The following is a 22,006-nucleotide window of genomic DNA, read 5'->3' on the forward strand; positions in this document are numbered from 1 at the left end:
TTTGAAGTCTGCAAAAGAGACTAAGGAATACCGGAAACCACTCAAACTTGTTTGCCGGGAAAGTGGATCAGATGACCAAAATCAGTCATTCAGTCGGTCAATTGTATTACAAATCTGTAAAATGCGTTGAAAGCAGAATTTATTTCTGCACATTTTGACACCTCATTTGTAGCAATTGACTATTTATTGACGTCACAGCGTACATTTAAAACAATGTAGCCCAAGATTTGAAAGTTGCAGTAAATTCTATTGATTTTGCATTTAGTGTAATGGAAGGAAATCTGTGTAATGATATCTGAGTGTTTTTGTATTGTAAAAATTTGTATGCAACTTTCAAATCTGGACTTCACTACATTAAATTGACAGGCGTTTTATTGTTTTCTGGGCTATCGTATGAAATGAGGATTTTAGAGAATCTAAATTGATGTTAACAAATATAAACAATTTTTATAACAAGTTGGCAGCTTGCGTATACTTAGCAAGCAGTTTGCAAAGCATGCAAGTCGTGATTATTTCGAGAGTTCAGTAAAAAAGTGGACAATGTTTTTACAGTAAAATCAACAAAACTAAAACAAAGACTTTTGCAAACAAATTTTATTGCATTCATGTTATGTTGATGATTTGAGAACAAAATATGTGCTCCTCTCTAATGATCATCTCTTTATCTGTCACAGTCAAAAGTCAATGAGCAATAAAACATACTTAATTTCATATGTGCAATATTTAATTTGTCATTTCTTTTGTGCAGTTAGTTAAAATACCCTTTCCCAAGAATTACATTTCCGTCTTGGTCGGTATGTCAAATATTTTGCTCTGCTACGCATTTGTAACTCTAAAATGTCCACATAAAGTAACATTCTTGACTGTTAAACCGGTGACGATGCGGATACAAAATGGGTTAAACTGTAAAATAAAGCAGTTATCAGAATTAAGGATAAGATGAGAAGAAATTTGTATGGTGTTGGACTAGTCTTGATCAACAGTGTTCAATTCTGCAATTATACCATTAAATACTATTAATTTCCACTTTTTCTTTTCATTTTCATTTATTTACGTTTATTCTTATTCAACCCAGGTTGACCTTTCAATGCACTAGCATTGTTCTCACAAGGTGGCCAGGAGGCACCGTTCTGCAAGTATACAAAATTGTGAACGAGTTTAAGCGCCCCTATTCTTCTGTTCTCTGTGATGAAACCCTAGCAGTAGTTTTGCTTGAAAACGGTACATCGAGTCACAGACGACAAGGGTCAGTCGTAAAAATAATTATCAGGTTAGGGCTGATTTTACTCATCAGACATGTAGGTACATGCAGCTATGGCTAAGAACTGAATCACTCCTGTCACACCTGTAACTTCAGTCGAATTTAGTACACATCTCTGTGCGATGGGTATTTGATGTGGATTCATATATATGTAATACTCAATTGGCTCCACTGCAGTACCAGCATAGTAAGAGTTAAAGCTGTGTAGCTATTTCATATTTCTCATATTAAGAATAGTTGCAGGTGATACGGACGGTTATGTTCAATATCAAGACGAAATCGAATGTGTATTTTACCTAACCACGTATTTGACTGATGTACTAAACCGACATTTAATGTTACTTTCTATTGAGGAAAATATGTCTATCGTGGCACTTTTATCTGGATTGCTATTGGCAATTTACGGCCAAGCGACAAGTGCATATCCAATGGATGGAGGGGCGGAGATACCGCTGTATATTGGCGGTCTACTCCCTTTCAGTGGAGGAGGATGGAATGGAATCGGATTGTTGCCGGGGATGAATCTGGCCTTAGAACAGATCAACCGTAGAAAAGATGTACTGCCTGGATATCAACTGAGAATGATAACGAATGATACTCAGGTAAGTGACAAGTTTGACAGTGTTTTGACATCAAGGGATTTTCTAATGCATATGTATAGATAAAGCAGGTCATGTTCTCTGGTTTGTGCTTTTTTCTGGATCCAATCATTTTTAAAAACGACTGCGTTATCATCAGGTCATATTTTAAAAAAGGAAGGTTTTATTATAAACTCTAATGGTGACCCGCAGGTCAAATTGCTAGAATTAAAGCAATATCAACATTGATTCGCTAAATTAGAAAATGTAGCACATCATAAAAAATCAAACGTTTTCATTTTCGTCAAGTACTAACATTCTGCAAGTGATAAGAAAGAAAACTACCTATTCATATTAATTGTTAATAAGGCAGACATTTTACTTTTATAATCTTTAAAGTAATTTCTTACAAATGTAAGTAACAAAGTATTATAAGTGTAAATGTATGAGGTAAAATCATGGTGCGTACGTCCCAATTAGAGGTAATTATTAGTGATCTGAAAGAATCCAATTAATGATTGGCGTTTTATAAGAAGCTAATTTCTTTTAAAATGCTTCCTCGTAAATCGTGCCGTATTTACACGTATTTATTTAATTGCCGCTTTGGTAAACAGATATCAAGGATCAATTTTATGATACAAGAGGAAACTCTACATAAACATAACATCTAAATTCCAATCTAAAAAAGTGTGTGCTTTCGTGGGAATTGCTAAAAGTACATTTAAGGGATCTGGTCTTTAAGGCAGCTTACCGTTTCGCGGTGCGGCCCACTTATCCCATCATCAGCCATTATTCTTTACATGGTCTGTTCAAAACTAGTCAAAGTTTACCAGTCCTGGAGTTACTTTTATATGTGGCCGTACACTACGAATGAGCCGTTAAATAGGCAAATTGTATTTCGAGTTACAGTGCGTGAAGGTCGTATTCATAGGTACCTCAATTTGTTTTCAAGTTGACATGTTTCTCATTTGATAGCGCGAGTCAAACACCGCTTAAACCAATCAATAATCCTATTTCTGAAAAGGATAATAGTCTTCTACCTATTTCTATAGAATCCTTAAATAGCTCTATTCTGTTTGCGTTGGCTAAATCCTGTTCAAGTGGTGGATTACAAAGCATTGTATTTTGTCTAGGTATGTATAACTAACAATTAACAATGGGAGGACATTCACGAATATCGTTGACTTGGGAGATGTTTTGAAATGGCCGCCAATTATGACTGTTTGATATTTATTACCAGCAATGTGGAAAAAGAGACACATATAGAACCGAAAAAAGGTACCATTTTGTTTAAGGAGCAGAGTTCAACAAACCATAACCCCGCTTCTGGATATCGTTTGAAGTCAAATGATATACCCTTTTAAGGCTTAATGATATACCGTAAAACCTCGTCTACGCGCATATAGAGTGCTTCTGATGAAACCTTAATTAATCCAGGCGCCATTATGGAGTTTGAGCAAACAAATTACAGATCCAAGCATATACAAACAAGACCAATCTATTGTTTTGGCATATTCACGCTTGTTTCGTAGGATCGTAATACTTTATCAAAAACACTAAACATGCTTGTAGGTAAGGTTTCTAAACACGAAAAAAAAATTGACCGGTGCCGACTTTATGGCTGATTCGTAGTGTACGGACACATTATAATACTGGTCATCAAGTTGTTTACCTATATATAAGTGGTAATTTTCGCGCACAGTTATTTTCGCGAATTGGAGTGAGAGAGACATTTTTGGGATTGTTATTTTCGCGATTGCCTAGTCTTGCCCTATACTTGCAATACATTATACATATATTCGCGAGGTGTTAATTTCGCGGATGGCACTCCATTCGCGAAATCCGCGAAAATAAAACCCTCACGAAAATTACCACTTATACAGTATTAGGTTTCCTTTCACTCATCATTGCTCAACCAGTCAACTTTATATGTTTCTTTTTTCTGTCTCTAATTAAGTAGTGAAGTTAATTAGTCTTTCCTACCACCCATCGTTGCTCAAGCGATATATTTTGTATGTAATATAATAGCAGAATATTTTCATTTAATATAATAGCAGATTATTTTCGTTTAATATTATTTCAGATTTTTTTATATTATTTTCTACTCGTAATATCGCGATTTATTCACATAGTGATCCATATAAACTAATAATCATGTCAACATTTAACCAAGTTAACGTATCGTGTATTTGTTGCACACAGTGACAGCTTTATCACAGGTATAAATTAGTATGCGTCCAGATTAAAATTCAAATTGTATTGCTACAATTTTTTTGTTGCGTTCAATTTGCATAATTAGAGACTTGTCATTAAGTTATCCAATAAATTTGATTTAACAGGACTATGCTGCATACATTTTGAAATATTGTTCCCCCAGCTCAAATTCAGCCTTAGATCCGACATTTTAGGCAAATAAACTACACGTTGAACACCATAATGTAAACTAATGAAAATCACATTTTTTTTATTAATAAGTAATTTGACACCATCTCACGGCATATATCAATTGTTATTAAAGCATGCGGTTTATGCAGACCCCTTTCAGACTAGTTTTGGTACTTCGTGATAAAAAAAAACTATTTCAAATGTAATGTCAAGTCTGTCTTCGGGGCTACTAATTACAAAAGTTGATTTTGGCCCTAATTTATTATTCAATTATGAAAATAGATATTTGCCACACGTAACCATGGGTTTGTTGCATTTTATGTGTACTACCCGTTACGTTGCGTTGCATAATTCATGCAAGTATATTAGAACATTGCCTGCCAAATATAACAAAAAGAAAAAGAAAATTGAGACAACTGGTTTTGTGCCATTTTGACGGATGATATTTTGGTTAAATGTTCGAGTACATAAACATATTTGTCTTGTAACCAGGAGAACATAAACTTTTACATATTATTTGAATGTCCAAACGTGCTACCAAAAACTTAACAACTAAGTAGTCAAGTGCGTTTCTTTCTTTCTTTCTTTTTCATATCAGTCTATTTGGTGTGAAACGGGTAAAATTTAATTTTGATAATATTTCCAAATGTATATCCTTGGACACGGGAAAATAGCCATATTCAAGAGGAAATTAAGTTTTTTCTTGCCTATTTGCATATTCGAGGGCGTAGAGTGCCCTAAGATCTTGGTTCACCTGATACTTGATTCACCTGATACTAATGATACCTAAAAATATTAAAGACGCTTCATCTTTTATACTGTGTTTTTGATATCTTGTGGTTATGTGTTTTGTATGTATAAGTGTCTGTATGATGAGCACTCATGAGTGTTATTTCACTTGTAGTTTTACTTGACTTGACTTGACTTGACTTGACTTGACTTGAATGGCAGCGTTCATGACATCAGGTGCTATATTCTTTCCATTGTATCCATAAAGCTCAATATATTCATTTATTAATGTTGATACTGCTTTTATTTTAGTGCAATCCGGAATTAAGTAGCCGAATGCTATTAGATTATGTCTACCGTGAACCACAGAAGATTATGATTTTCGATGGTGACTGCTCTCGTGGTTCTGAGGCTATCGCTGGTACTGCACACTATTGGAATCTAATATCGGTAAGAACGTGCCATAAGCCATGTACATCACAAATTTGATGCAAGAATTAAAATGTGAACAAATGTTTTAGTTTGTATTCGAATTTTATTGTCTATATACTTCAAATAAGACAACGACCTGTTGTTTCTGTAAATTAATGGCAAATGTTGGGAAAATTGGGATTAATTTTCTTTGTTTTCATTTCCATGTCGAAATATGTGCACTTTCAACTGCTAGATTAGTGCTTTTGGAAAAATAACTGGATGTATAGTATACAAAACTGCTCAGTTTCCAATATAACGGTAAGGTGACGAAAAACAAGAAAACCTGTTCTACGGGCCGGCGGATCTTTCAAGTAGGATCGGTCGGTCGGGCTTTTTTCTTTCTTTTTTCTTTTTTTGTTTTTTTTTTGGAAATGACCCAAAAAATCACCAAAATCTGTAAATATTTGCAATTTAGGAAAATACAAAAAAAAAATTGTTCCTGAAATTGTTTCTTTTTTCGTCCCCTAAACGCTATAATAGTTTTAAAAAGACTGAATATTGGCTTTAATTGATACCGTACATCTTGCCCTGCACTTAGCCAATTTTAGTTATTTCTATTGATTTCCAACTGCCTTTTACATTATACAAATAACATGTTGTTTCAGATATCGGCTACAGCAAGCACTCCGGCGTTGTCTAACCGTGTTAAGTACCCACGATTCTACAGGACATGTCCCACAGAACTGTCTCTTAATCCAGTGCGTGTAGCAATTATGAAAGAATTTGGTTGGACAAGGGTTGCTACAATACATTCGAAAAACGAAGTATTCTCATTGGTAAGTCACTTTACTTTATTAATAAATCTGATGCAAATATATTTTGTGGCCATTTTTTTTCTGGTATACGGTGAAGCACGGTGGCCTAATGGTTAGGGCGCGAGCTTCATAATCGAAAGGTTGCGGGTTCGAGCCCTGCCACGGCCAGTGTGTTGCGTCCTTAAGCAAGACGGCTTAATTCCCAATTGCTTCACTCCACCCAGGTGTAAAATGGGGAGCTGCTGGGGTAATCACAATCTAAGTCGCTGAGAGTACCTGCGCATCAGTTGCGGACTTGTGGAAGCGGAAATGATTCTGATATATCCTAATGGCAGCGGAATAATTGTTGAAGTGTGCTGGTACTTAGGTGTAGCGCACGTTAAATCACCGACATTTATTTATTTATTTATTTATACCAAGAACGAAATTACAACATATTGTCTATGGAGCAGTGTAATACACATAATCATGCATAACTCGCAAACGCAAATTCGAAATCAACTGAAATTTTGGAAAACATATTTCGTGGATATCTACTGAAAAATGTCATAAAAAGAAGACGCTAGGATCTCGAAATACTCCTTTAAATGACAGCTTGCATCTCTAGCTGAGGTTGTAATACAGTGCACGAGTAACAGGTTCTGCAAATGTTATGACATATTGCATAATCACTTGCAAACTCATCAACATCTGAGCAGAGAAATGTTGTGGCAAAAATGTACTTTGCTACAAAAAGTGTTATTCTAATTGATTAAATTGATCAGATTTTATTTTTATCATAAGTATTTCACTGGTCAAAACGAGTAAAAAGGTTTCGTCTATGTGAAGTATGGTTAAATAAAAAGGTCAAATGTTTGATTTTGGTCTCAAATTGTTCCCCTTGCAAAATACAATTTAATCTAGATATATTTTTTACCATCTAGGATGCATTGTTTTATCCTAGCAAGCACAAAACGTTTTCATCATCATTCGGTTATAAAAGGTTGTCAGAAAACGTTTAAATGTCGGGTTATATAAAGGGCATGTAAAGGGCATTAAACGTTTTCATAACATTTGATAACCTACTGAAAATATTTTAACATGATGTTCTTACAATATATTTGGCAAATAATGTTTGCCAAAAATAGTTTAATAACATGTTGAAAACATTTTAAAAATATGACCAAAACCCAAAATATAACGTTTAAAACGTTTTTAAAATGTTTTTGTGTTTGCTGGGTATATATAGATAACATCGCCAAAATAGGTAAAGGTCAATGGCTATTTTTCGTCAAACTGATTCAGCAAAAGTATAGTTCAATATATTGCCCCAGCAAACACAAAAACGTTATAAAAACAGTTTAAATAAGTTATATTTTGGCTTTTGGTTCTGATAGTATAGAGAAACATTCATAATGTAATGGGATGGAATAAGTATTGGGCACTATTGGGTTGTTAATTAAAATTACACCGTGTGTTAAAATTGACGGCTCGGAAAATCAATTTTTTGGTCTTTAGACATACGAGTTGTCAATGTTTAATATTTTACCATTTTAGTACGTTTAATTTCAGACGGTAGATGACCTGGCAAGCGAATTGAAAGAAGCCAACATTACTTTGATTAGTTCTGAAAGTTTTGTCAACAATCCGAAAAATCAACTTGAAAGTCTTAAGGTAAGCAGTATAAAAAGTAATAGTCAACATAGTTGCACCGTAATACGCTATGCAATAATATTGATAGTTTTTAATATACGGTATTTTGGTGCCATTTATACCCGTAAAGTTATCATGGTTTTTGCATCACAGCAAAATGTTTTATTTGGATCTTCCATGCTGCTTCGAAATTTATTACAGATTATGTAACAGGTCGATGGTCAATATATTAGGCATAATAATACAAAAATGAAATAGTATTAGTATTAAATTAAGTGATAAATTGATATTCAATTAAAGGATCGACCAAGCATCGGCGATCGAAAAAAAAAAAGATCGAAGAAGTTGTGTGCCATTGCCAAATATAGTTTAACAATGTAGATAAATTTAAAAAAAAATCACACATAATCTGTTGTTTTTCAAATATTTTGTCATTTCAGAAACAGGATGTAAAGATAATAGTCGCATTCATGTATGCTCATGAGGCTCGGAAAGTCTTCTGCGAGGTGTGTTGATTCTTTTGACAAAGGCTATTAAATACAGGTTGCTCGCGACAAAATCATTGTTCTATACGTTTAGTGTGTTAGATCAGAAGTTCCAAACTAGTCAATTCATGCCGGTGTACATAACCTGGTTTATTTGACTTGGCTGAGTAAAATAAGCACAAGAAGCACAAGAGGTTATCGACAGCTCGTCACACCCCTAGAATTACATTTTAAAAATGTGTTTTATTATGTTTGGAAGTAATAGGCCTACTTACAAAGAGTTCATTTAATTCAATTGTATAGATATTTTGCGAAGGGCTTGCAAGCTAGCAGTGAATTGTCTCTACACAATCTTTGTCTACACGGTTGAGTGCATAGCATCATAAGAGCTGTTTAAGCTTCTATCTGGTGACTAATGGAAAAAAGGCATCTGTGATTGTTTTTTGTCAAAACCTCAAATGGTCATCCAATCAGAATTGTGTTTATATCGAACAAAAGCTAACACGTCCCCCTAAAACATTTTTATTACGTCAACAGATAACGCAATTCAATGTTTATAGCAAGGTGAATATGGTAAATGTGTGAAAACGACAACTCAAGCACAATTTTAGAGCAAAATGTCGATTTTAAAACCTCAAGCGTTCAGATTTTATGTCATTAAATGAAAGAGCACACTTATAGTGTCCATTAACTAGCTTATTTTAATGAATAATGACAACTTCTCTTTAAATTGCAAATCTTGTGCGAAAAGTTACTAGTTTCGCTTGTTTTTTCATGCGGTTGTAAAGTCAATGAACGATGATTATGCTTAAAGGTTATACACCACTAATAGGTCTGGGCGATACATGGAAATACGACGTGTAACTATTTGTTTGCATGGAATCTGAAAAGACTGCATTAAAATTGCTGTAATTGACGAAGTTAAATAGCTTAAAAAGTACATTTTAGGGTTTGAATCTTCAAAATGGTATATTTTTTCTCATTGTATGACATTTTAGTTGTTGTAATATTACCAAAATTCATACGCACGGCATCGGTTTTTAGTCAATATTCGCCCTACCATATTGTAACTTTCAGCTTCGAGGGCGCACTGCCATTTTAAGGTGTTTACGGTTCAGTACGTTAAAACAATAAAAGTCTCAGGTCAACCTATGTTGAGTTTTTTGATCATTTGGCATCTAAATAGTTTCACCTGATATTACTAGTAGCAATTAACTGAGAGAGTACTGAATATGAGAAAATTCCACCCGAAATTAGCAATTTTCCTATTGAAACCCGTGTAGGGTAAATACGCCTATTCTCGGTCACTTAAGAAACAACCGCTCTATTTCTTGCGTAAATAGATATAAAAGTTCAGATTCAGATTCAGATTCATTTATTTGGTTTCATCTCAACATAGAATTTCACATAATATATACATAATAATAATAATTGTAATATTGAAGTAATAATAATAATAATAATTATAGTAATAAGAGGTGAAATATCATATGAAAGAGACGGGGATGCCAGATTAGCTATATGGGAACGAGAATTAGTGGTGTTGAACCTAAAGAGCGCTTACAAATTCATATGTTATTATTAGCTCAGCATCGTGGTTGCCAGCTCGTTTTATAAGAAGATCCTCAAATTCTTGATTAATATTGTTCCCTCGTCTCAAGTTATGATGTTCTCTTGTTTCTTGATCTGTATTTTTTTCATATATCGTCTGTATCATTGCAGGCTTCAAAGTTAAATATGACGGGTGAGGGTTACGTGTGGATGCTTGTAGGCTGGTACCAAAACAAATGGTGGGACGAATATTTCGGACGATTTGACTGTACAAAAGAAGAGCTGACTGAAGCAGTTGGAAGATCAAACTACTTTGCTATTAAAGGACAAGAATTGTCAAGTACTGATGAAATCACTATTGGAGGTGGGGTAAGTTGTACACGTAATCCCATCCCAAACACTAGTGTGCGCACTGGTTAAAATAACGGCATTGTGGACTAGATTAGGCACCAGAAACAAATATGTTCGATCTTTGGATCGACCGTCGATGCTGCTTCGATGCTTGTTATTAATGAACTATCAACTAATTAATCAGAATTAACGCCATATTTAAATTGGCCAATATCCCTTCAGGCACAAATTACTATTTTATCACAATTAACAATACTAAATTAATTGATTTCATAAATAATAAGGATCGACCAAGCATCGATGGTCGATCGAAAGATGGAACTAATTTGCTCCTATTGCCTTAATTAGAGGTTAATAACTGCGTATCGGTTACTTGGAGAGTATTGTGAAAAATCTAATCATTTTACCGGTGCAAAGTTATTAACCTCATTCATAACCGCCACTTTCTCTTCACTTATGTATATACATGATAACAATAAATTGTCTTTAAAAGTTTGTGAAAACAAACAATGTTACATTTAACATTTCCAAAAATCGAAGAGGCTAAAACAAGACGACCAAAAAACAAAAGTGCGAATCACAATCTGTCCAAATACGGTAGCGCGTAATCCAAGTACGCGAGCTAGCGCGAGCGCAGTTTAATTGACGCACAACACGGCGTGCGCGGAGGTTACTAATACTAGTGTTTACGATCGAAACAATGACGCACTTAAGGTGGCTGTGTACTCTCAGACATGCATGTAGTAAAAGTGCAATAACTTTGTAATTATTCGCGCAAAACATATAAAAGTATACATTTTTATGAAGGCAAGACATCAACAAATCTTAATATAAATACAGATTTGGGGTAAAAACAACAATTTTGAAGAAAATCACAAAAAAGTGAGTTTTTGACAATATTTGTTAGGTACATCATAACAAAAAAACACTCTTTCCAAAATATTTTATTTTGTTTTTAGCTCAATCTTGAGGCTCCATTCCAAAAACGGTTTTTTTATTTTTTGATATTGGCCTTATTTTTAAGATATTGACCATATAAGGCATCAAAATGAACTTTTTAAAATTCAAAACGCCTATTTGCACAAAATGATGCCCAAAATCGGAAATAGACCAAAATATAAAAAAATGAGAAAACCGTTTCTTGAGTCGATCATGCTTTTTACGATGATCATATTTGCTTACCTATAGATGCTGTATTTATTGAGTTATCGTGTACCTAAATCGTCATTTTACCGAGAAAATTAACATTGAAATAATGGCCGTTGAAGTTTAAAGTGGTCACATTTTGCACTTTCATCTAATCTCACAGGAGAATGCGACCGTTTTCGTTTTTGTAACTTATATTACGTGAACATCGGGTAAATCCACAGCCCCTTGAGAAGTTTGAGCGAAATCCATTCATACCTTGTTATTTAAATCGGGGGAAAGAACTTGAAAAAACCCACATTTTATCAGCTAAAACGGAGCCATTTGACCACTAGGTTTTTGTGAAATCAGTGCTTCCGTGGTGTTTCCATAAGCTGCGCCGCGCATGCAGATAAGCGTCGCGTATGCGTCGCGTATTTGTGCGTTAACAAATTGCGCGATACGTAACGCGATGAGTTGTTGCGCGCATGTACCTTGCTGGTACAACAAAGATTTTCTTTCCTTTTCAATTTCAAACACGAGTGGAATAGTGAAATAAAATCCTTAAAATATTGCAGTTAGAGTTTACAAATCTGGATTTTCATTCCTTGTATTTATAAAAAACATAACAAGGTACAAACATATCATAAAAACTCAATTTTGAGAAAGAAACAATGGCTAGAGTACACAGCCGCGTTAACAGTCAATTGTGAGTTATTAATTAACAATATGTTCACGTTTTTACAAATAATGAAATATGATTGGATCGATGGCATCGCGTATATTCATGAGGTTTTGAATATAAAATAAATTTGTTTAATGTATTGAAACGCCCAAGATTGCAACAGCTCATATAGATTATACTACAAGGGTAAAAGGTAAACTTGCTTTAATGATAACTCCGAAAGCCATTTTATCGTTTGTTTTATATATGTTTTGTTTTTTGTTTTTGTTGTTGTGTTTTATGTTGACCAATGCACGTTACATATTGCATTACATATGAAGCTACATATATTTTTTCGTAATTACAGACTGTCAGCGAATATGACGAGTATGTCAAAAATCTAGTTAATAATGATCCCGACAGCCTAAGATATACCATTGAATACGCATTCGGATACGACACAGTATGGGCCATTGCATTGGCGCTTAACGGAAGTATAGACGTACTTAAAACTACCACATTTTCAGATGGGCGCATGCGCAGATTAGAGGACTTTACATATGATGATAAGGAGATGATGATGGTGTTCTTCGAAAGCTTAGCTCAGGTTTCGTTTACTGGAGTTACGGTAATGGAACTGACAATTCTTTTAAAGAAAAAATTTTTTCCTCTTTTAAAGAGTCGAAGTCAGCAAAGTTCTAGCTGTATTTTTTTTCTTAAAGGTTGCCCTAATATTAATTTTTCTTCTCAAATCAAAGACGGCACTCGTTTGAACAGACCTTTGTTCTATAAAATTCCTATCCAAAGACTACCAGTGAGCATTTTCTTTTTTTGACTAATGTTATTACGGCGAATATTTTATGTAATCATCGTATAATGTTGGTGATATGTGCATTGAAGGTAGGAGCATCGGATAATAGGCCCATGCAGGAAAATAGCCACTATATCAAATCAGAATTATGTATCCATATCAAATATATTACCAATTTAAGATAAGTCTTTACTCCACTTATTTTTAATGTTTCATGAAAATTTAAACATTTCTTATGTTTTTCTTTATTTTTTGAAAATGCCCTAACCTTTTCTACAAATAATAATTGCTAGCTTAGAGGGAATGTGATATGGGTTCCATAGTTTGTGGGGTGGTTAATAAGCCTAATATCTCAATTCTCAATTTATTACTTTATTTTCATCAAGGGTCTTGTGAGTTTTGAAAACGGAGAACGTGTTGGAATTACCATAATACGACAACTTCGTGAAGGTAAGGTAAACACATATCCTATTTTGCAAGGTGGCGGATTTTTATAGGGTGGTGGATTCGCTTCTTCAATCCTATTTAGACTGTTTCGGATCATTGAAGCCAGTGTGGCAGACTAACTAGCGATTACTTCGGTAAACAAGTGATTTCAAATGAATTTGAAATTTCCGAAGTGTAAGTGTTCTTGATTGTACAAGGGGGTATCACAAAGTTTTTGAAATCACCCAGAAATGAAGGAGCTATATCGATGAAATTTTGTCAGCGTATTTACTGGTCCTTGTGTACATTGTGGTGCAAAAAAAATTATAAGTATGTTTACCTCCTTTACTTGTCAACATGTGCTAGTTTTCAGTAACTTATCCCGGTTACCGCATAACCTGCAAGATGGAGAAATTTGAGGCACGTAGCGTGATTAATTTCCAGTATTTGAAAGGTTACAGTGCCCAGAAAATCTATAATGAAATGAAGGCTGTCTGCGGTGATCTACGGTGATACCGATGCCAGCTGTAAAGAAAACAAAGTTAACGTACTTATGAGACCAATTTGGCACCATAATGTACATAAGGACCAATGATTACATTGACAACATTTCATCGATATAGCACCTTCACTTCTGGATGATTTCAAAACCCTTTGATACCCCTTTGTATATGCTCGGGCGCGAGCCAAAGAGGGCCAAAGTATTTTCAAAGATTCGTGTTGCAGGGACAATACACCTTGCTCTGTTTGTTTTATACAGTATCTAGTACTGTTCTAGGAACTGTTCTAGAAATTTAGAACCCCTGATACAGTGATAAACACATCCATAAATATACACATGTTCAAATGTGAAGAGTAACATGCTACTTTGTTTCATATTAGTTTTTCATGATCCTCATAACTTCAGATCTTCTAGAGCAAAGGATTGGCGATTTTAATCCAGCGCATGTGCAAGATCCGTTACGATGGACAAGTGATATAATGTGGCCAGGTAAGGACATTTTGGAAGATGAAGGGTTTTCCCCAGGGTTTTCTTTAAAGTTGTTTAAGGGCTGGGGTATGAACGTTTGGACAGTATTTATTGTGGGACATTAGAGCACATCAGACATATCGAATTGCATTCTGAATACGAAGAATGTCATTCTGATATCAAATAATTTTGATTTTTTGAAATTCGCAATTTAATATGGCAAATCATTAAAAATTGATATTTTTGATATTTAACAGTACTTGATGTAAACTTTATAAATCTGATGATTTATACTTAAATTGTATGTAGGTGGGATGAAAAGCCGACCATCAATTGAAAATTTTGACCTTTCGTATTGAAGATATGGATTTTTTTCACAAAACACCAAAAAAAATAGGTCTTTTTGGGAAAAAATCCATATCTTCAATATGAAAGGTCAAAATTTTCAATTGACCGTCGGCTTTTCCTCCCTGCTACATACACTTTAAGAATATGTCATTAGATTTATATAATTACTTCGAGGACTGTTATATGAAAACTTAGTTTCAAAACCCCTTACATCCACTTCAGAAATTTTGAGAAATCATTTATAAATCATCAAAAAAATCATTGATATAGGGGTCTGCAACAAAAAGCAGTTTTTGGCGGGATGCCTGGGTAGGATGAGCATCCGCCAAAAACTGCTTTTGTTGCAAACCTCTTATATCAGTGATTTTTAGATGATTTTTGATGTTTTCTCAAAATTGCTCAAGTGGATGTAAGGGGTTTTGAAACTAAGCTCTTCATATATCAAAAATTTGAAAAATATCAAATTTTTATAATTTGTCGTAAAATTTGTATTATATTGTGATTTTCAAAAATGAAAATTATTTGATATCAGAAAGACATGCTTCGTATTCAGAATGCAATTCGATAGGTCTGAGGTGCTCTCATGTTCCACAAAAAATACTGTCGAAACGCAATAAACGCTCATTTTAGATCCCTTAACCTTTGTCTTCCTATGTATAAAATATTGACTTAAAAGTATTAACTGTTATAAGTCAAAAATATCACAAATATAAATCTTTAATAACTTGCCATTAATGTTTTATTATATCGCAAAACTGTTTAATTTAATTAGTATCGGATTAGAGAGAAGCGAACAGGTTAAAAATACCAAACACAATACTGTTCTAGTTCTAGGATAAGGATGTTATGTATTTTCTTTTTTAATATAGAGACTGTAACAAAATAAATCATACAATCGCAATTTTGTTTTTCAGAAAAAGAAATTCAATGGAATCAGTAATATCTTGGCTAACAAAACTTAACTTGTTTACTGGTTCGGGCGGAAACGCTATGCCGAATTTACTTAAGAAAGCGTATTGGGCCACTTTGACATAATCGCGCATATCAAGTTTCCACCACGTAAAATCGACTTTCATGATTATGCAATTGCATTTTTGCTTCTCAGAAACAACGGCGTAAATTTGGTTTGCGGATGGTTTCTTTCCTAGTTCAGGTTCTAACGCTATGCCCGAGTTGGGCCACTTATTTTCCATGTTCACACGTATCAAGTTTGTACCGTGCAGAATGTACTCTCATATCGTCTAAGATCTTAGAACGAAATGTTTTATATATTTCACATATTAACATTAGTAATAAATAATAAATATGGTATTTCCTTCAAATTTGTAAATTAATTACCACTTCGAATGTCCCATTGTTTAAAATCATCCGTCTTAAGAGCACTGACCAGATGGCTTATGATGCAACTCAATTCAGTCACCTTTGCTACTCAAGCCAGGAAAGTGGCCAAAGCTATTTTAGAACTACTTTACATGATTGGCCGTATCTGCTCTTGAAGATCACCAATTTTATTGACACAAAGCTTTTGTAGTAGCTTAAGAAATTACCTTGATGAGGAAGTAAATATCAATACAATCAATAAATGACATGTTTGCCTAATAGTTTTTGTTCTAAGATGTATTTTGTTTTGTTACACCCTGTAGGTGGAAAGGTTCCACTCGATCATACCCCAGAAGAGCCAGAAGTGAATATAACCATCGCAGCTTTCCATGTAACTGTTGGACAAACCACATTCATAACGATGTGTGCATTAGCTGGTGCCGGGATTCTACTATCTCTTGGATTTCTCGTGTTTAATATCAAATTCCGCAAAACACGGTAAAGTAAACTGAACTTTTCTTCCCTTGGATTGCTGTATCTACTCTTCATAACACATTGCGCTTTGGGGTATTATATTGCTACATTAGTGGAACCTCAAATATCAAATTAAAATTAAATTGATTCCGCCCTCGAATAGTGTAAAATTAAAAATTGCCCCCAAAATGTTACCTTTGTTTTATGCTATCCCTTACCCTAAACTCTTCAGACATGTACATTACTTGAACCCCTTAGAAACACACAAACTTTTACAATAACTGTCACGCTCTAATGGGGGCGGGGGCGGGGTGGTTAAACTTGAGGCAGGGTGGTTAAATACTTAAGTTGAGGGTAAAGTTCGGGCTCATATATGTCCTCATACCACCACTTGGAGCCCTCAATGAACAGTAATAGCGCATTTAACCACACTGAGCATGGTGGGTGGCTATATAATCATTATTTTCCTTTAAATCCATTTTAACAGATACGTCAAACTTTCAAGCCCGAACCTCAACAATTTAATCATTACTGGAGGAATGATTGTATACACAAGTATATTCTTTAATGGTGTCGATACGCAATTGGTCAGTTTAAATTTCAAGGCAGTTTGTTGTCAGGTAAATTCACACTTAGATACAGTAATGGATTAGTGTTACTATCCATACCATTTTTGTCAAATGTTCTCAAAATTTTATATTTGAAAAGAAAAGGATTTTAGCAATGTTCACAAATGACTTTATGTTTAAAATAAGCCTAATGAGTAGGAATAATAAATGTTTAATTATTTATATTTTAAGAGATTAGTTATGAATTTAACATTTGCATTTTGTTTTGTCATATTAATTAGCTGAATGTTTGGATGTTATCTGTTGGGTTTGTATTATCTTTCGGTTCCATGTTCAGTAAGACGTGGCGAGTATATCAGGTTGCAGTTCTTCAAACTCCGACAAGAGAGGTACGCAATAAGTTTTCTATGTTTAATGTGTGTTTGGTGTTACTAAATTGAATAATTCGGGAAAACATTATGCCAGACTGAACATCATTCCCATTCACATACATATTTATTATAATTATGACTTTCTTATGTGGAATGATAATCAGGAAAAAATTGAAGGCAATCGGAGGGAGCATGTCCTGGCAGTGTGTGCCCTCAGATATTGAGACAAATAAATCTGACACACAAGATGGATTGTACGGGTTCTATAAAAGAGATCGTAAGTGATGATAAAGGGATAAGGGGTGTAATTGTACTTGGTTTCTCGGTATGGAGGATATTCCCCAGACTCCAGTTTGCTATATTATCGGCCTTAACTCAAGAATCTCAATACCTATGGAAATATAAATTCGATTATGGGCTTCCTTGACCCATTTCCAATAAAATGAATGTATATATTAAAAAGTACATTACACTTTTTAGTTAAATGACTCAAACTGGAAGTTCTATATATAGTCGTTTTTTACTGGATGAAGGTGCTTCCCTTTTGTTGTTGATGTTATTGTTGGTATTGCTGTTCTTAAGAAATCGAAATTTCCGATTATACATTTACATTTTATATTGAAAATTGATCAAATTTAAAATCGATAAAATAACCAACATAAAACAAATCATTGCAACATATTTAATTGTAGGTGGTTACCGACGTACTAATGTATACGATGGTCGTCGTGTTATTGCTAATTGATGTTGGCATCCTAACTGCGTGGCAAGTCATTGATCCGATGAAGCTAGTCTTGAAGGAATTATACACAATGGTAAGATGTCAAATTTTTCACCTGGCGAAAATGCAGTAAAATGTTTCATTGTATGCCAAAATAATGACGTATTTTCATCAAACTTTTGGCACAAACATTTGGTCGAATAAAGCTGTTGACAAAAGTATAACAAATACGTTAAAGAAAGCCTGTGCAGTACCTATTATTACGTAATTACTAAATGTTCAAAACTAGATTTGGGGCAGTCGATCTTGGCCTTACATATCACAATGTTCTTTTACACTCCTCTGGACCTTGGCAATTTGGAACTTTCATGGATTATATTTCCCCATAAAATGTTGAATACCAATTAATAAATCCAGATGTGTTGTATCCTCTTTAAAAAGAGATTTCAAAAAAACAAGTATCTCATTTGATTTGACGGGTTTTTATTGGTATTTATGCGTACAATAAACTATAGCAATTTCTTTTCTTTCCAGGACGATCCTACAATCCCTAATCAGCTTATATCGGCGAAAATTGAATTATGCGAAAGTGGCTACATTACTTACTGGTTACACGCCCTCTATATCTTCAAAGGAATTCTTTTTATTTTAGGTGCATTTCTTGTTTGGGAAACACGAAAGGTAATGCAATGACCACATAATGATGTCTACTATCTGAAACACACCATGCTATTATATTAACATTAAAACAACAACAAATGTTACAAATACTGGGGGCGAAAAAGATCCAATTATTACAGCATACTCCAATGAATGGCAAATATAAGAAACGTATATGCATACCTAGTGGTAAACGTAAAATAGAAAGCAAGATTAAACTTCTGCGCTCCTCAAATTTTGTACACTGACCAGAGCGCTTTCACCGGGTCAACCGGCGTCGTCAAACAAGAAGATTCCGTGGCGCCCCTTGGGTCCGGTGGTCAGGAAGTTGTCCCAGACAGGGTCAAAGTCTTACCTTCTATCAAGGTTTAGTTTGGGTCTTTGATTCTAATATGGAAGTAGACGTTTAATGCTTTCTATTGATTTTTTTTTTTTTAAACGTTAAATAACCATTTTACTTTTTCAGGTAAATATAGATACGCCCAACGACAGCAGGGGTATGGGCATCTGTATTTTTAATGCCATAATACTGTGCGCAATCGGAGTAACCGTCAGCTTTATTTTTGGCGATGACCCAGAATTAGTATACCTAGTAATCTCAGGAATAATCATCTTCTGTAACACAACGACATTACTTGTGATCTTTATCCCTAAGGTGAGTTACTCGTTTTAGTATTTTCCCAGCCTGATAGCAAGGGTACATGCAGTTATGTTACAGCTCTAGTTTTGTGACGCTCTAGAACTTTTCATGATGGTATAATTTTCTTTTTTTAAGAATTAATATACGAAGCATAGTATATCACTTATAGTCGGCAACTGTTGTAACCAGTCCCGAGAAGACGGAGGGACATGTCCCCTCACCTTTCAGCAAAATGACCCATTTTTGTTCTTTTCAGTCATTAGTAACAGTTTTGGCCGGATGTTCCCCACAAACACACCCCTACACCCACACATTTCAAGCCGGATTGGCGCTAATGGGTGTAACCCGTACACAACTCGGGGAGCTGATTCTGGTTGTAGTTGCGATGGTCATTTGTGGAATGTCTTGGGTGTGCGCTCATTAAGTTGTAAAGTCCCTGGCTTGTTGTTAAATGGTTAATGGATTGATATGTGGCCGCAGTGGTCAACGACAACCTGTAAAATGTGCTGAGGCTTGTGGACCAACGTCCAGGCGTTGTGCCTGTGCGTAGCGCACTATAAATCACTTGTTTATATAATCGAAATATAAATCATGAGGTGAAAGATGAATTGGTCCATTCCATGAGCTAAAACATCTTTTATCAAGTGATTACATCTCGTCGTTGATTCTTTGTTTTATATCACTTATATTATATAAATTAAAAGTATATCGTATCTAGGCGTGGATAATCGTTACGTTACTGTCCTGAATATATATGAGTGATATCATCCAAAAACACAGATTAATAAATAAACAGATTGGAATTTTCTAAACGTACTCGAATTCAGCTGACACCGGTACAGCTTTCAAACCTGGCGATATTGCGCGAAGTTTCTTTTGTGTACGCTCGCGCTATTTGCGCTATTTTTGAGTTTGCTCACGCGGTACCTGACTTAGCGTCGATCCCCATGGGCAACATGGCATGTTTCCACGGTATGATCCAAAATGTCTAACATTTTTCCACGCATCATCGTCCTGTTGCAGATTATATCCGTATGGAGGTTTCCTGCAGATGAGAGCATCTCGCCAACAAATTCAACAAATCACCCAAATATCCATTATTCTGCAACAGCAAAATCCGTGTCCATTGATAACCTAACCGACAATAATGACACTTTAAAGACGACGGCTGCAGAGGTAGGTTTAACTTAAAGCCATTGTAACATTTGATGAGGAGGACGCCCTCACTATTTTTCAAAATTCTGTTTTTACACGGATACTTCTATTATAGTGAGGACTTGCAACTAATGGAGCTCCTATATATAATAGCCCCGCAGGGTACGAAATCAAGAGTAACCTTAATGTAACATTGACTAACAGGGGCGCCAGTATATTCATCCTAAACTGCTCTACACAGTCCGTTTATAGCCATTATGTAAAATGACTATATACGGCAGTTTAGTTAGGAGCAGAGTAAAAATACACGCAAAAGCGTCAATGAGCTATAAACTTTCATGTTACCATTGCATACACTTTTTTGTCGTCATAATATTGTTTTCTTATCTGTTACAGTTATAAACCGAGAACATGAGAAGTGAAATGACAAAAATGCTGCTGTGAAATGGGATGATTGTCTTTCATATTGAATCAATATTCTACTGAAGACGCTAAATAAGAACCATTAAGCGGGACTTTGCATTAACACCAACCATCCACCCATGTAACTCGGCAATCGTTATGTGACTGAAACTATATAATAATAATAATGTTATATACACGTTCAGGGGCCAAAACAAATATTTCACAACCTTTCGTGATGTTTTCACCCTGGAACATGTATTAAACATTATAAAACCCTAAGAAACTATACGTAACTTTAGTGTATACATGTTGAGGGGCCAAGTGAACTTACGGCCTTCTTGTGCTTAGGTCTTCAATTATTTCTGGATACGTCATTTAAAACAAGGTATATGATGTATCCCCTGTAATGTTATCTGAAAGGATGTCCGATGTGGAAAATCGTTTTTGTCAATGTAACTTGCTGTTCATGAGTGTCATCTTACTCTATATTTTTAAAATTATATTTAACATCTCAAAACAAATCTTTTAGCAACTGTATAGAACTGTTATTACTTTTTAGCATTATTGGATGTATCTCAATTTATTATTCTTTTGCGCTTGATAATGTATCTCAATTTATATTATGACTATCAATAGTGTCTTTTATGTAAGCGTGTCTTTATAAATCAATGTTATAATGTTAATATTTACAGGGTGTCCCAAAAAAAGAGGCCCCTCATTGCGCCCTCTTTCTCTCCTATTTTAGAAAAGTTGACCAAGTATATGTTGGTATGTAAAGAAGCCTTTACCCGTTAGCTTTAATAAACCGAAACAGTCATTTCAATCGGCTCATAACTTTTGAAGATAATGCCCTTTTAAAGAAATGTATCCGTTTTTCACTCTGTCCACGGCCGGAGGAGGTTTGGCTACTTCAAAGATTGAAAAGTGCATATCATGAATTTAAACCATTACTCGATGATAAATTTAAAAAATAGTGTCATCAATTTGGGTGAAATTGATGTGGTATTGGACTTCTTTTGCTATACTTGCAATTACTTATGTTTTTCTCGGTTATTTTATGCCTTTTTGTTTTATCATTTTTATTGAAAACATAGGTCGTTTCTCTTTTTGGAATAAAAGGTAGCCCTGGAAAGGGCTGTTTAGTTT

At 34.7% G+C, this 22,006-nt stretch overlaps 1 protein-coding gene and 1 long non-coding RNA gene across 2 annotated transcripts; both read left to right on the forward strand.

Moving 5' to 3' along the window:
- Positions 1–1,305: 1,305 nt before the first annotated feature.
- LOC140167746 (gamma-aminobutyric acid type B receptor subunit 1-like) lies at positions 1,306–18,693 on the forward strand. The gene is made up of 14 exons (XM_072191040.1): positions 1,306–1,863; positions 5,266–5,403; positions 6,033–6,203; positions 7,734–7,835; positions 8,255–8,320; positions 10,022–10,219; positions 12,358–12,618; positions 13,188–13,251; positions 14,135–14,218; positions 16,189–16,363; positions 16,827–16,959; positions 17,190–17,297; positions 17,972–18,094; positions 18,535–18,693. Exons 1-14 carry the CDS (start codon positions 1,597–1,599, stop codon positions 18,691–18,693), a joined length of 2,049 nt encoding a protein of 682 aa, XP_072047141.1. The 5' UTR covers positions 1,306–1,596.
- Positions 18,694–19,170: 477 nt separating this feature from the next.
- Positions 19,171–21,274, forward strand: LOC140168488 (uncharacterized). Its single transcript, XR_011861211.1, has 3 exons — positions 19,171–19,315; positions 20,324–20,476; positions 20,852–21,274. It is a non-coding gene; the product is annotated as an uncharacterized lncRNA (long non-coding RNA).
- Positions 21,275–22,006: the final 732 nt, after the last annotated feature.

Source organism: Amphiura filiformis, chromosome 13 (genome assembly GCF_039555335.1).
Source record: "Amphiura filiformis chromosome 13, Afil_fr2py, whole genome shotgun sequence".
Classification (NCBI taxonomy): Eukaryota; Metazoa; Echinodermata; class Ophiuroidea; order Amphilepidida; family Amphiuridae; genus Amphiura; species Amphiura filiformis.

Bases quoted from the DNA above. Each gene is read 5' to 3' on its own strand.
- LOC140167746 (XM_072191040.1), top strand. From the start codon at position 1,597: ATGTTACTTTCTATTGAGGAAAATATGTCTATCGTGGCACTTTTATCT. The intron at 17,298-17,971 runs GTACGCAATAAG...ATTTAATTGTAG, and splicing joins TTCAAACTCCGACAAGAGAG to GTGGTTACCGACGTACTAAT. The intron at 18,095-18,534 runs GTAAGATGTCAA...TTTTCTTTCCAG, and splicing joins TGAAGGAATTATACACAATG to GACGATCCTACAATCCCTAA.